General features: G+C 42.3%; 1 protein-coding gene across 3 annotated transcripts in view; it reads left to right on the top strand.

Annotated features, from left to right (window-relative positions):
- The first annotated feature begins 428 nt into the window (after positions 1-428).
- The window catches only part of MED27 (mediator complex subunit 27), an 81,570-nt gene continuing 69,253 nt past the window's right edge, over positions 429-12,745 (top strand). Inside the window, exons 1-2 of one of the 3 annotated variants that reach the window (XM_010720928.2) lie at positions 429-680; positions 3,179-3,323. In XM_010720928.2, the coding sequence (XP_010719230.1) occupies positions 475-680; positions 3,179-3,323 (351 nt within the window). In that variant the 5' untranslated portion in view covers positions 429-474. The remainder of the gene's footprint in view (positions 681-3,178; positions 3,324-12,745) is intronic. The other 2 variants (XM_019621467.2, XM_003211284.4) reach the window with 2 other exon arrangements.

Raw genomic sequence — 12,745 nt, 5'->3', positions numbered from 1 at the left:
CACACAGCAGGGGGTTGGAACTGGATGAGCATTGTGGTCCTTTTCAACTCAGGCCATTCTATGATTTTAAATGCTTTTATTTCTATCTCTGTGCCTGCAGAAATGCAGTCAGAATGTCAGAAGAAGGACAATGACCCCCAGCACCTGAGGTAGCTAGGATGCCACTAGCAGAGACATGGGGAAACAGATGAAAAGAGAGCAATTGGGTAAGAAAAAGGAGCGTTTTCAGGAAGAAAACGGGTATTTCAGAGATGCGTACACCAGCATTCACGTTTTTTGCCCCGCGCAGCACCGCGCAGACGTTTCCTCAGCTGTTTGTTTCGAACAGGCGATACAAAAAGGGTCAGAAAGCGGCCCCCACCCGGGGTAGGGAGCATTTCCCAGAATGCCCCGCGCCGCATCTGCGGGACTACATTTCCCAGCGTGCCCCGCGCCGCCGTCGGCCGCCGCAGGGAGGGAGTCGGGCGGGCCAAGATGGCGGACGGGGTGCTGAGCCCCGGGGTGAACCTGGAGGCCTTCTCCCAAGCCATCGCCGCCATCCAGGCGCTGCGTTCCAGCGTGACGCGGGTCTTCGACTGCCTGAAGGATGGGATGCGGAACAAAGAGACCTTGGAAGGCCGAGAGAAGGGCTTCGTGGCCGCCTTCCAGGAGAGCCTGCACTCCGTCAGCCGGGACTTGGGGTGAGCGGCGGCCGTGGCAGTGCGGCTGGGCCGGGCGGCTGTGCGGGCGGGGCGAGTCTGGGGCTGTTCATAAAAGCAGCGGTGCCTCTCCTGGGTGCTTCGCTCCTAAGGGAGGAGTGCTGCTCGTGGTGGTTTGTGTCGTAAGCTAAGCGAGCTGGCTGCGAGGCGCCGTGCCCAGGTGTGCGGGGTGGAAGGCGGGAGGGTTTTCTTCTGTTTTCTTGAGGTTTGTGTTAAAACGGGAAGCGGGCGTTTCTTTGGCTCCGAGTAATCATTAGCATCCAGGTGATACAAAGCTGTACCAAAAGCTGGGAGGTTAACGTGCAGAACCGTGGCTGTGCAGTGCAGGCTGGTATGTTTCAGAAGCATCGGTGGGAACAGGCGGGCTGTGCAGCCCCCAAAGGGCTCAGGGCTGCAGTGTGCCCATCAGTGCTCAGTGAATGTCACCTGTTGCCTACCTGTTCCCTTCAATTAGGAAAGAAGGCAATTAATCATCTTTATGAATGATGTTGCTCACAGCTTAATGGGCTCCTGTTGTATCCCTTTGGTTTTATTGTTTTCTAGTTGAAGAATCACAGAATGGCCAGGGTTGGAAGGGACCTCAAGGATCATGAATCTCCGACCCTACTGCCACATGCAGGGCCACCAATGTCTCCATTTAGTACCAGACCAGGCTGCCCAGGGCCCCATCCAACCTGGCTTTGAACACCTCCAGAGATGGATGAGGCATCCACAGCCTCTCTGGGCAGCTGTTCCAGCACCTCACCACTCTCTCTGTAAAGAATTTCCCCCTGACATCCACCCTAAATCTTCCCTCCCTCAACTTCAAACCATTTCCCCTTGTCCTGCTAGAAGAGGCCTCATCGTTCCCAGCATGGAAGCTGTGCCCTCCCTTTGGTCATCCTTCTTGTCTTTATCAGTAGCTTTTTAAAGAACTAACTAGTCTAACCCCAACATCTTGCTTCCTAATAGTAGTGGATAGCAACAGGCTCTGACCTGTATTTTTGCACATGCTCTGTTACACTTTTGTTTTTTGTTACAATTGCAGTTTCTCATCCAGTGTTTCAGTGCTGTGCATTCCTTCAGCATCACTTTGCAATCAGTCCTTGTCCTAACACCTGGTATGAGACTAGCTTCATCGTGAAGTTCCTTTTTCACCCCCCTTTTCCACAAAAGGATTTATTGATCACCAGATGCCCCATCCCTGGAGGCATTCAAGGTCAGGCTGGATGTGGCTCGGAGCAGCCTGGTTGGTGACCCTGCACATAGCAGGGGGTTGAAACTAGATGAGCATTGTGGTCCTTTTCAACCCAGATCATTCTATGATTATTTTGTTTATTCACATTTATTTTACTGTATACCTGCATGAAGAAATATTAAGCATATATAAAGTGTTCCAAACACAAGAGACTTAGAAAGAATACAGGCCATGGATACTTCAGGAAACGATGATTAATTAGGAAGACATTTGTGGTAGGGAAGTTACCTAGTTCCCTATCACTGGTGTTTATTTTTTATTAATTTCATTAAATGCAAACTGAGATATTTGGGACTTTTTTTTCACTGAGATTTTTATAAATCACCCTTTTGTAAGGAGCTGAGTCCTGCTCTTGATTTAGTGGAAGTTCTGGAGTTCAATCAGAGTAGGATTTAAGTTCACAAGTCAAGGGGAAAGGCACTTGATTAGTTGCATCTCTGGGAAAACTGCACTTTTTATCCGGGCAAAGTAGCCAGTCTTTCTTCTACAGCTGGTTAATGCAAACTTGAAAAGATGCTTAACTCTTGTTATTATTAAATGTAGTGTTTGACAAATGAGGCAGGAAGTAATAATAGATCATTTTCACAGAGAGCTTTTTTTTCCAATGGAAAAATGGTAGTTATGCTGTAGCTGAGTGTTTTATACACTTCTACAGGTGTGCTTGTTGCTCGTGAGAAATAGAAGATGCTTCCTTGCCCTGAGAGGTTGGAATGCATCTGTGTGATTAGAGCAGCCACAAACTTTGCAGGACCATTTCCAGGGTTAGGACCAATGCCAGTTCTTCTGTGTCTTTATATGAGGGCAATATTAATTTCTGCTGCTTGATTGAAATAAGAGGGCCTCTGCCTGCTTGTTGATTCTATGATAACTTACAGCACTGCAGCCAGTGCTTCAACTCACAGTTCTCTAGCTTCTAAGGGTGCTTTGCTCAGAAAATGGCTTGGGTGGTGGAAGTGTTTGCAGGCAGGTTGTGCCATAGTTTGACTCTTTCCAGGCTGCCTTACAGACTCCTGGTTTGTACTTCTCTACTTAAGAGCTGTGTGCTTTATGACTAACAGACCTCTCTGAACTGTTTGGGTAATGGCTGTGATTACGTTTCTTTACTCAAACTGGGCAAGTATTTAAAACACTCGTGGGTATTAAAATAGAGTTTAAACGGGGTTGCTGTCTCTGTAGGAGGACTGCACAAGTCAGCTGTGTGCATCTCCCAATCTGACTTAAAAAAACCTCCTGTGTATTTCAGTGAGCTGGAGCGTCTGAGCAATCTGGTTGGTAAACCATCTGAGAACCATCCCTTGCACAACAGCGGGCTGCTGAGCCTGGATCCTGTTCAGGACAAAACGCCTCTTTACAGCCAACTTCTTCAAGCCTACAAATGGTCAAATAAGGTAACGGAATACATCAGTGTGATTTAGTTGTACGTTCCTCTGGAATGACTGATCTGTGATGCGTTAGACCTCTCAGTATCTAAGAGTGTCAAAACAAATATGAAATTGGTCAGCACAGTGTGTGCCCAGGTGTACTTTCAAGGGTAAAAATTGTGTTGCAATTAAGGAGACTTGTCTGCAACATCAAGGTTGGGCCCTTGTTCTTCTAAGAGGTGTGTTAATTCCTGAGCTGAAAAATAGTTTCCAACTTAGCTGTTTAGCATTGTCTTAAGTAGGTTGTATCTGTCAGTGAACATTGTAGCAGAGAATGTTGAGTTTATCCCCTACCAAACTCACTTGGAGAAAGGAAACCGACAGGGAAGTTGTCATCATCAGAAGTATTGATGGCTTTCTATACTATTTGCTGTCGTTAACATTGTGTGCACTTGACTTTATAAGAAACTCTGGATTTGAGTATATTTTTAAGTAATGTAAGAAGAAAATGTAATGATAACATACTTTGTTGTGCTTTTAAAAATGAATTGTTGAAAGAAACTTTCTTCTGGTGAGAATAATTCAATAATACTGTTTGCTGAATATGTCTGGGGGCAGAAACTGGATAGATATATTTGTTCTGAACATATTGTTCTCATGGTGGGTCAGAAATATCCCTTTCCTCACATCTGATTTTATTGAATAAGTAAACATTGCATTATTGCAATAATATTAATCCCTGTCTGAGCATCATTATGCTTCAGGTTGTCTGTTCCCATCCTAATTTTTTTCAATCTGTGTATTAACTTCTTATGGAAGTAATGAAACTAATTAGTATTTAAGTTTCTCCTTAAAAATCATTGTGAGGTATTATTGATCTGCTACAAAATGTAAGAGATGGATTCATTCCTGTCAGTTGTTACTTGTGAGAGATTCCAGAGCTGTCGCTCTTAACAACTGCGTACCAGACAGCAGAAGGAAGCAAGAATAATAAATCTGAAAATAGCAGGGGCATTAAAAGAAACAACTCTAAATTATTTATTGCAGTACATGAGCGAGGAAGGCTTTCTGACAACACAAGAACTTGGTAGGCAAATCCTTGCTATCAGCTGGGCCAGCTGATTTGTTAGTCAGATTTAAAACAGTTCTGCAGCACTGTCTGTGTGAATACCACAATATATCTGTATGGCTGTTCTTCAGAATGCAAACGTGTGCTAATATCTGCTACAATCAGTAGAATTCAACATCTGAAGAAATCTGGCTTGATTGGCAAATAGGGGACAGGGAAGTGGAGTTTTAATGGTTGAGAAATGTATCTTGTTTGCTTAGTTTTCTTGCTGTTACTCAAATCAATTGTTGGCACTGAAGAAGAAAGAAATGGTTTGCTGCTTACAGGCAAAACCACTTCACGTTTGTGCTTGAAAACTTATAATGCAGTGAAGTTACTTCTTCAGGATATCATTAAAGTTTTGGTAGAGTCATTCTATCAGAGTTTTTTTTATTAAGAATGTTACAGAGATTTGGAAAGTGTTGTGGTTTTTTTTTTTTAATAATACTGGCTTCTGATGTCAGAACGCAAAAAGTGTTAGCATCCTGTGCACTCACATGTACATTTAAATTTTCCAGGAGATAACCGGTATTTTTTAGAATCATGGAATGGCCCGGGTTGAAAAGGACCTCAAAGATCATGTAGTTCCAACCCCCTGCTATGTGCAGGGCTGCCAACCAGCAGCCCATGCTGCCCAGAGCCACATCCAGCCTGGCCTTGGATGCCTGCAGGACTGGGGCATCCACAACCTCCGTGGGAGGCTGATTCTACCTTTTCATTTATTTTTTATTTTAGTTCTGTAACAGAAGTAAAACAGACTGCTTAAGTTGTATTTCAGTACTTTTGACCTAAGAGTTATTCTGAATTTTACTAACGTCTTTTCTAAGGTTTGTAGTAACCAGCAGACAGGAGGAGGTTGCCTTTGTTCCAGACAGCAGATGTGTTTCCTGTGTTGGAGGTATTAACAGCAGGATACTGCCATTAGCATTGAGGGCTGTCGTGGTGCTTGTATAGGTTGCTGCTTAATTTTTAATTGTTAAAAACACTTCTTGAATAAGTGATATTTCATTACCTCTTTTGACCACCTTTGGTTGTTATTACTTGTGCCTGATGTTTTCTGTTGCTTGGCAGGGAGAATTTAGATGCTGTGTTGTGTCAATACACATTTAATTTTTAATTTGTGACCCCTTTGTGGCTTGCTTGCTTGTATTTTTGATGAGCTGAGATAAGGGCATTTTCTTCTTTCTCTGATTGTTCATGCATTGCTTATGACATGAGTAGCTGCACAGCTGCCAGGGAAGGATAGATGGAGTGGAGTTTTGGTGCTATGGTGCAATTCCTAAAAGACATCCATGGAACAAAGGGGAAATGAACACATGCACACTTCCTACTGTGTGTTTCAGTGCATCTTGTTTATTCTTAAAGCGTGGGAGTGTGGTAGTAAAGCAGCTTGTAATAAGGGAGGTCAGTAAAAATAGCTGGGCTATCTCATGAGGAGTGAATGATTGTTTGGTATATCAAAGTACCGTATGCTTTTGGGGGAAAAAAGGCTTTGCTACATTCTTTTTTAATTATTTATTTTATTGAAGCTGAAAGAGACCTGAAACAGTGAGCATCTCAAAAAATAAGTAAACCAGCATTTCCAAAGTTATCCTTCATCATAGTCTGCTTGGATAAAAGCTGAGATTTTTTTTTTTTTATCTGTTTGTATCAGTATATCTGCTTTGGAAGGAACAGCCTTGACCAGTTCTTGGTTGATGTCCAAATACCCTGATCCACACGAAGCCTTTTAGATAACAGCACTGCCAAACTGTTGCAGTAGTTATTTTTGAGATGGAAAACTTTGTTTTGATGTTGGGTCAAATGAATGCCAGTTGTTGGCTGGGTGTGGAGTGCATGGCCAAGCTTTTAGAATTAAGTTGCCATGTTGGGAACTATCGTGAAAGTGATGTTCACAGACCTTTTCCTTACAGAACTGTGTTATCCTGGCAGCTCTCATTATTTATTAGCACCTGCTATCCTGATATTTACTTACTGTAGTTCATCCAATAGTTTTGCAGATGGTGAAGTCATTCGTGTAATAGAAGCAGCTGTTTGGGAACTCAACAGCTTGTGAAGTGCTTTAAGTACACATACAAACAGCTGTACAACTTTTCTTTTCCAGGTGTTTAACAGAGCTTAAAAACCAGTGCTGACATAAACATGGAAAGCTTAAAGTGATCTTAGTGCAAGAGCTAAGTGGTTTTGTCTTTGCTTTTGTAGAAATCATACAGGTAAGTTACTGTGGCTGTGGGGTGTGCAGAAGCACCTAGTAGGCTTGGAACAGGTCTTCATAGATTTATTTATTTTTCTCTTCTACAATTTTATTTAAGAAATGACATTTTCTTCATCGTGATTGAGGTACTGTTGCTCAGAAGGATCTTCATGTGCCCTCTGATGCTGAAGATACGATGTGAGATGAGACAGAATGGAGCTGTTGTTCTGCATGGGTGACATGACCAAGGAGTTCTGTGCTCTGAGTTATGGCTGAGGTGGCAGTGGGAAGGGATCCTGGCTGGTGTGAGCCCTGGTCCTGCTTACTCTACTGCCCTGTGTGGTGATGCTGACTTCTGTTGCCAGCTGCCTCCTTCTGCCATTCTGATAGAAGTCAAGGGAAATTATAAGGGAAATAAAGTTTTCTGGGCAGGAGTGTAATTATTGATGATGGGATTAAAGCAGTATAATGTATATAGCCCAAATATGAAACACTTAATGAGCTCATGCTGCTGTGGCTGTCTGATCCTGCTGCAGTAATGCTAGCAGTTGGGGTAGATGCAGGGTTTTGGAATCCAAGAGTTTGAACTCATGCTTTCAGTATGGGAAGAACTTTGTCTGCTGCTTTAACGAGGTTATTTATTGCCTGTAGTGTATATTTGTTCACCCTCTTTGCCCTTGGCAGAACATTTGTATCCCCTCGCCCTGTGCATGCCCGAGGCATTGTCTGTTAAGGTGTTCATTCCCTTTGACTGCAGTGGAGCAGCACGTGGACAGCATGCTCTGTGCTCACTGAGGTGGGCAGGTGGTCTATAGGGCAGGTTCCCCCTCTCTTAGGAGGTGCTGCCAAGTAGTTCATGCTCAGCATTTGTTTCACTAGTGTAGATTTGTTGGTTGTTTTCTTATTCATTTGAAGTGAACACTCAAAATGAATCAACTGCCCAACTCCCCAGAATTGCTTCTTCTACCAGCATTACAAAACACTGAGCTTGTTGGACAGCAGCAAACCAAGGCTTCTCCGAGCTGCTGAGTAATTGCAGCATTAACAGTGTCCTGACTCACTACAGAAGATCTCCTGCATCTTGTCTTTATTTTTTCTTGGTGGGATGTGGTTTCAGACTCCCAAGGCATATTATTAACAGTAGCACAACTAAGGGAAATGATAGAGCAGTGGTCATTTGGACAGATCGCATTACGTTAAGATTTGTCCTTGACTTTAGCTTCATTGAAGTAGGTTGTTGGCAGCACCACTGAGCTGCTATGTTGCATTTTTCTATTTGCTCTTCTTATATTCCAGCACTTCAGGAATTTGCACCAGTGTCCATTTGAATAGAAGGTGTGGTGTTGGATGTTATCATCGTGACGTGGCATGGAAACTTCCACAGACTTATCAGAGATGCTGTAAATGCTGCAAGACAGCAGAAGTGAGCAGTTGTCATCAGTTTATTTGAATGTTATGCACTGGTAAATACGAACCTAAAGAAAGATATTGCTGTTTATGTGCATCTTAAAATACATTTTGAAAATATTTGGATTTCAGTTTGTTATTTAGTAGCTTCCCGGTGAATTTAAAATTGATCTGTTGAGATAATTACCGTTAATGAGTTAAAATGATTTTCAGTCACATGACAAAAGAAAAAAGAAACATACAGTTTTTGTTCATTAAATTATCTTGATATGTTCTCTGATAGATTATTGGTATAAATTGTCTTTGTTGTAGGTCTCAAAAAAAGAAAAGAAAAATCAATAGAGCCTGTAGAGAAATTCCGGACTTGCTGGGCTGCACTTGGTAGCTTAGTATTGATTAGACACAAATATTGAGCTTAATGACAATAAATCCATTAAATGCTAACTATAATACTAAAGGAACACCATTGAAGCAATGTCTTTTTTTTGTTCTTCCTGATTGTAAAATGAAGTGCTCGTTCCAAGGAACATTAATTTTCATTTCTGGATGCTCTCAAACATTGTGAATTTAATGTAGTTTTACAGTAGCATGGACAGTGTAACTGAGTTATTGTGTCGGCAGTTGTTGGGAGTTCAGGCAGACAGCCAAGGTTTTGTCCTTTCAGGACTTTGTTCTAAAAAAACACAGCGTTGTGATGGTCTGACATAGTGTTGTATGAAGGCTCAGCTTTTTCTGCTGAGATTTCATCCACCCAAACTGGGAATCGTTTCCAAACGTGCTGTAATAGCAGTGCCAAATGCGTGGTGTTGGCAGGATTGGTGTCACAGTGACTGGATCCTCTTCTCAGCCATTGCTTCCCGAGGTTACTTCTGAAGAGCACCTGTGTGCTGGGTGGGAGCAGGAGGGCTGTGTGCTGCAGCTTCAGCCCTCAGCGGATGGGAGCTGTGAAGCAGTGACTCAGGGAAAAGCAAAATCCCTTGGTTTGCTTACAGAGGGACTGAAATGGAAAGAATAAGATTTGAGTTGAAACAGAACAGCTGGTTATACGTTTTGCCTACAACGATGTTAGTGCTGCACATCTCAATTTGCTTTGTAGGTGCAAAATCAGTGCATCGTAGAGGGACTGGAATGCAGGGGCTCCTCTGGATTGCATGTAGCATAGATAAGCCATTGGTGTTTGTATTCCTGGTGCTGGAGAAATGCACCATGCATGTCCTGCTGACATCCTGGGGTTTCCCTGTGCAGAGCACAAAATAGGAGCTGGGCTGCTTGGGTTCTATTCTTGCCTTCCTTATTAATTTTTATTGTAATCTTGAGCACAATGAGTGATTTTTATTTTTTTTTTCTGTGCCTCATTTTTCTTATGTTTAGAATTAAATAATAATATTTAACCTACTTCTTGGGAGTTTCTGGTCTAAATGTGTCTCGAGTGCATCGGGTTCTTTGGGCAGAAATGGATTAATGCATTATAAATGCCAAGTATTATACGATTAGTGACTAATGGTTGCCTGTCCCTCTGGAGGAATGGATGCCATTTATGGGCTTTTAATTTCATGCACTTTTAGGCAAATGTTTTGGTGAAATGCCTTTGTTATTGACAATTACCTTAATGATTTTTTTATTCTTTATTTTTAAATGACAAGGCAACAGGTGGTTACCTCTTTGTCTCCAGCTGCCGTGGTTGTTAATTATTAGTCAGCTCTCTGCTTGATTAATATTAAATTTTATTATTGCAGGGTTGATTTTTACCGACCAGAAAAGATGAGGGTGGAAAATTGAGGCAGTGTGCAAAGTATCCGTGGAAAAAACACTGGGAAAGGTTATGAATGTAAAAACTGCCTCTAGGTTTGATTGTGCCCAGAAATGCTTCCCAAAGCTGCAATCTGGGAGTGCTGATGGTGGCTAACACCGTTGCACCCGTCTCCTTTTTAGGAGGAGGTTATTTGGACTTCATGGGCATTTCAGTAGATTGAGTGAGGTTAGTTTTGTTACTTTGAGAAGAGAAGAGTGGCAATCACTTATTTGTCACTTCAAAAGAAAGACATGATTAGCCTTTGGTTCTGGCTTGTTTTGTTGTATAGTTTTGACAGCTTGTGCCTGTGATCTTCCCAGACTTATAACTGTTATAATTGATGCTAGGCTGCCATTGTAGGGTAAGATTTATATGTATGGAATTTGCCTTCCTTACTCTGTACTGCTACAATCCTTTGTTTCACTCTGAAACATCCTGAGAGTATGATAAGGTGTTTGGCTATTGTGCCTGGTGCTTGTTGTTATTCAATGTATTTTTCAAGGCTCTAATCAAAATAATGCTGTAAGCAGTACTGGTCTCACTTTTCCTAATTATGGGAAGTGATATATCAATACCCACTATTATAAATCACAGCTCCCTTGTCAGCTGGTGGGAATTATTTAATGCTTTGCAACACCTTTATTTGCTAATGAGTATTTTTCTCCTGTTTCTTTGCTAAGTATTAATGTTCTTGCTGTTAGCCTATTTCAGGATGGAAATGATTGATGCTGCTTTATTTGAACCAAAACACTGCTGCCCACTCACAGCTCTTGCTCCCATGACTGCTTTTTCCCTCTGCAAGAGCTCTTCAGCCCATTCCCATTGGGTGACTGAGTTGGGACTGAGATGCCTGATGTGCAAAGCAGAGATCACATCCATTCTGAGCTCTATAATGCTGTCATCAAACCAAACAGGTTAAAACTGCTTTTCTAATATTAATAACAGACTTCCAATAAAAACAAGCCGTGCACAGGCATATCCACGCAGCATATAGGTGAATATCATGGTACAAACATAAGATTGGAATAAAAGACTACGTTTAGAAGTTGAGAAATACAACCAAGTATCACTCGTAATCCATGTTGTATGGGGATTAATTGAAGAATATGTTGGACTGCCGAAGAAGAGGAGCATTGTAAGCAACCCTTAGAGCTAGCACTGCTCTGAATTTTGTTGTGGGCCCTCCTCATAGCTCTGACCAACTCGCTGCTGCTGAAACCTGCCTACCCTCCTCTGGGTGGCACAAATTCCAGTCCCTCTAATAGTCCCAAATAAGAGATTGCACAAAAACTCCCAACGAACAGATTTTATCACGTGTGAAATGTTGGGGCTTTTTATCCTTTTTCACCCCCCCCCCACCTTTTTATTTATTTGCTCAAATACTTGATTGGCTTAAATTATCTCAGAAAACCATAATCCAGTGCTGCCTAAAATAGTCAGATTTGCCAGTGATTTGACTCGAGAGAATTTCTTGAGGTCTGGCCCCATTACTTATGGTTCCTCTGAACAAGGGTGTGCAGGGTCTTGTTTTGTGGGAGAACTGGTGGTTCTGGCATGCTCCATCACAGCCCACAAGTACCATATTGGGGTCCTCATCTCCCTAAGGAAGCTCTCTCTCACCTTCTGAGTCGAATTAAAGATGTTTATAAAGTGCTTGGGGACCTTCATATGAAGGGTATTCAAGGGATATGAGCACTAATATAAAGTAACTGATAGAGCTGATAAACATCCCGTTAGTGTTCTTTATATGGAAAAGCTTTTTTTTTTAATATATATAGCTTCTAAAGGAAATCAAGCAAAACAGGAATTCTAATGATATCACCCTGTTGCTCTCCACTATTGTTGTTGTCACATCTTTTGGTGTGTCTGTTATTTATTTTTTGTGTAGAACTGCCCTCACCTCTCTAATCTCTTTCGGATTTCTCTTTCAGAGTTACTAAAATCGGTCCCCTCAGAAAGTTCACAGAGTGACTTAGCTCTTTGAATTCCACACAATCAATGCTCAGTTCTACCCAGCTGTATCTTAATCAGGTACTGCAAACAACTGGGCTACAGAACATGGAAGTCACCTGAAAGCAAATAAATGTGAGGCTGGTCTGTGGAAGGAGCTGTGCATAATCAGTGCAGTCTGGATACCACCTCATGAAAATGTACATTTGGCAAAAATGACAGCAATTTTTTTTTCAGGAGTTATTACTGGACTGGCAATATTGGAGATGTGTAACCCAAGGAGTCCGTGGTGATCCTTGAAAAACAGTTGTCTGCTTTTGCAGGTGAATTTCACAGAATCACAGAATGGCCAGAGTTGGAAGGGACCTCAACAATTATGAATCTCCAACCCCCTGCCACATGCAGGGCCACCAACCTCCACGTTTAATACCAGACCAGGCTGCCCAGGGCTCCATCCAACCTGGCTTTGAACACCTCTAGGGACAGGGCATCCACAGCCTCTCTGGGCAGCTGTTCCAGCACCTCACCACTCTCTCTGTAAAGAATTTCCTCCTGATGTCCAACCTAAATCCTCCCTCCCTCAGCATAAAGCCATTTCCCCTTGTCCTGCAGTTATCAACCCTTTCAAAGAGTTGATTCTCCTTCTGTTTGTAACTTGTTTCAAATGTGGTCAGATACCTGACCCAGCTGTGAGGGATGCTCCAGCTTTGTGCATCAGGCTGCTGTGCTACTTTGTGAAAGAGCTCTGCTGAATGACTCCTGCTAAGAGAGCCAACTTCACTTCTGTTGTAAACTGCTCCCTCTTGAGAAACGAGCTTTATTTTTTTATTTTTTATTTTTTCCCTGCTGTAATTATATTCTTCTATCATCAGTTGGCAATGAGTAAGAATGTGGAAGAACAATACTCTGAATGTAGTGGTTGGCAGTGTAGCCTAGGAACTTGCATCAGGCTTGTTCTGTGGTTATGGCAGCATCCTGTGTAACCTTGTAGAACTTCA

Source organism: Meleagris gallopavo, chromosome 19 (assembly GCF_000146605.3).
Source record: "Meleagris gallopavo isolate NT-WF06-2002-E0010 breed Aviagen turkey brand Nicholas breeding stock chromosome 19, Turkey_5.1, whole genome shotgun sequence".
Lineage (NCBI taxonomy): Eukaryota > Metazoa > Chordata > Aves > Galliformes > Phasianidae > Meleagris > Meleagris gallopavo.
Note: the sequence above shows the minus strand (reverse complement) of the source record. Positions and strands in the feature narration are given on the sequence as shown.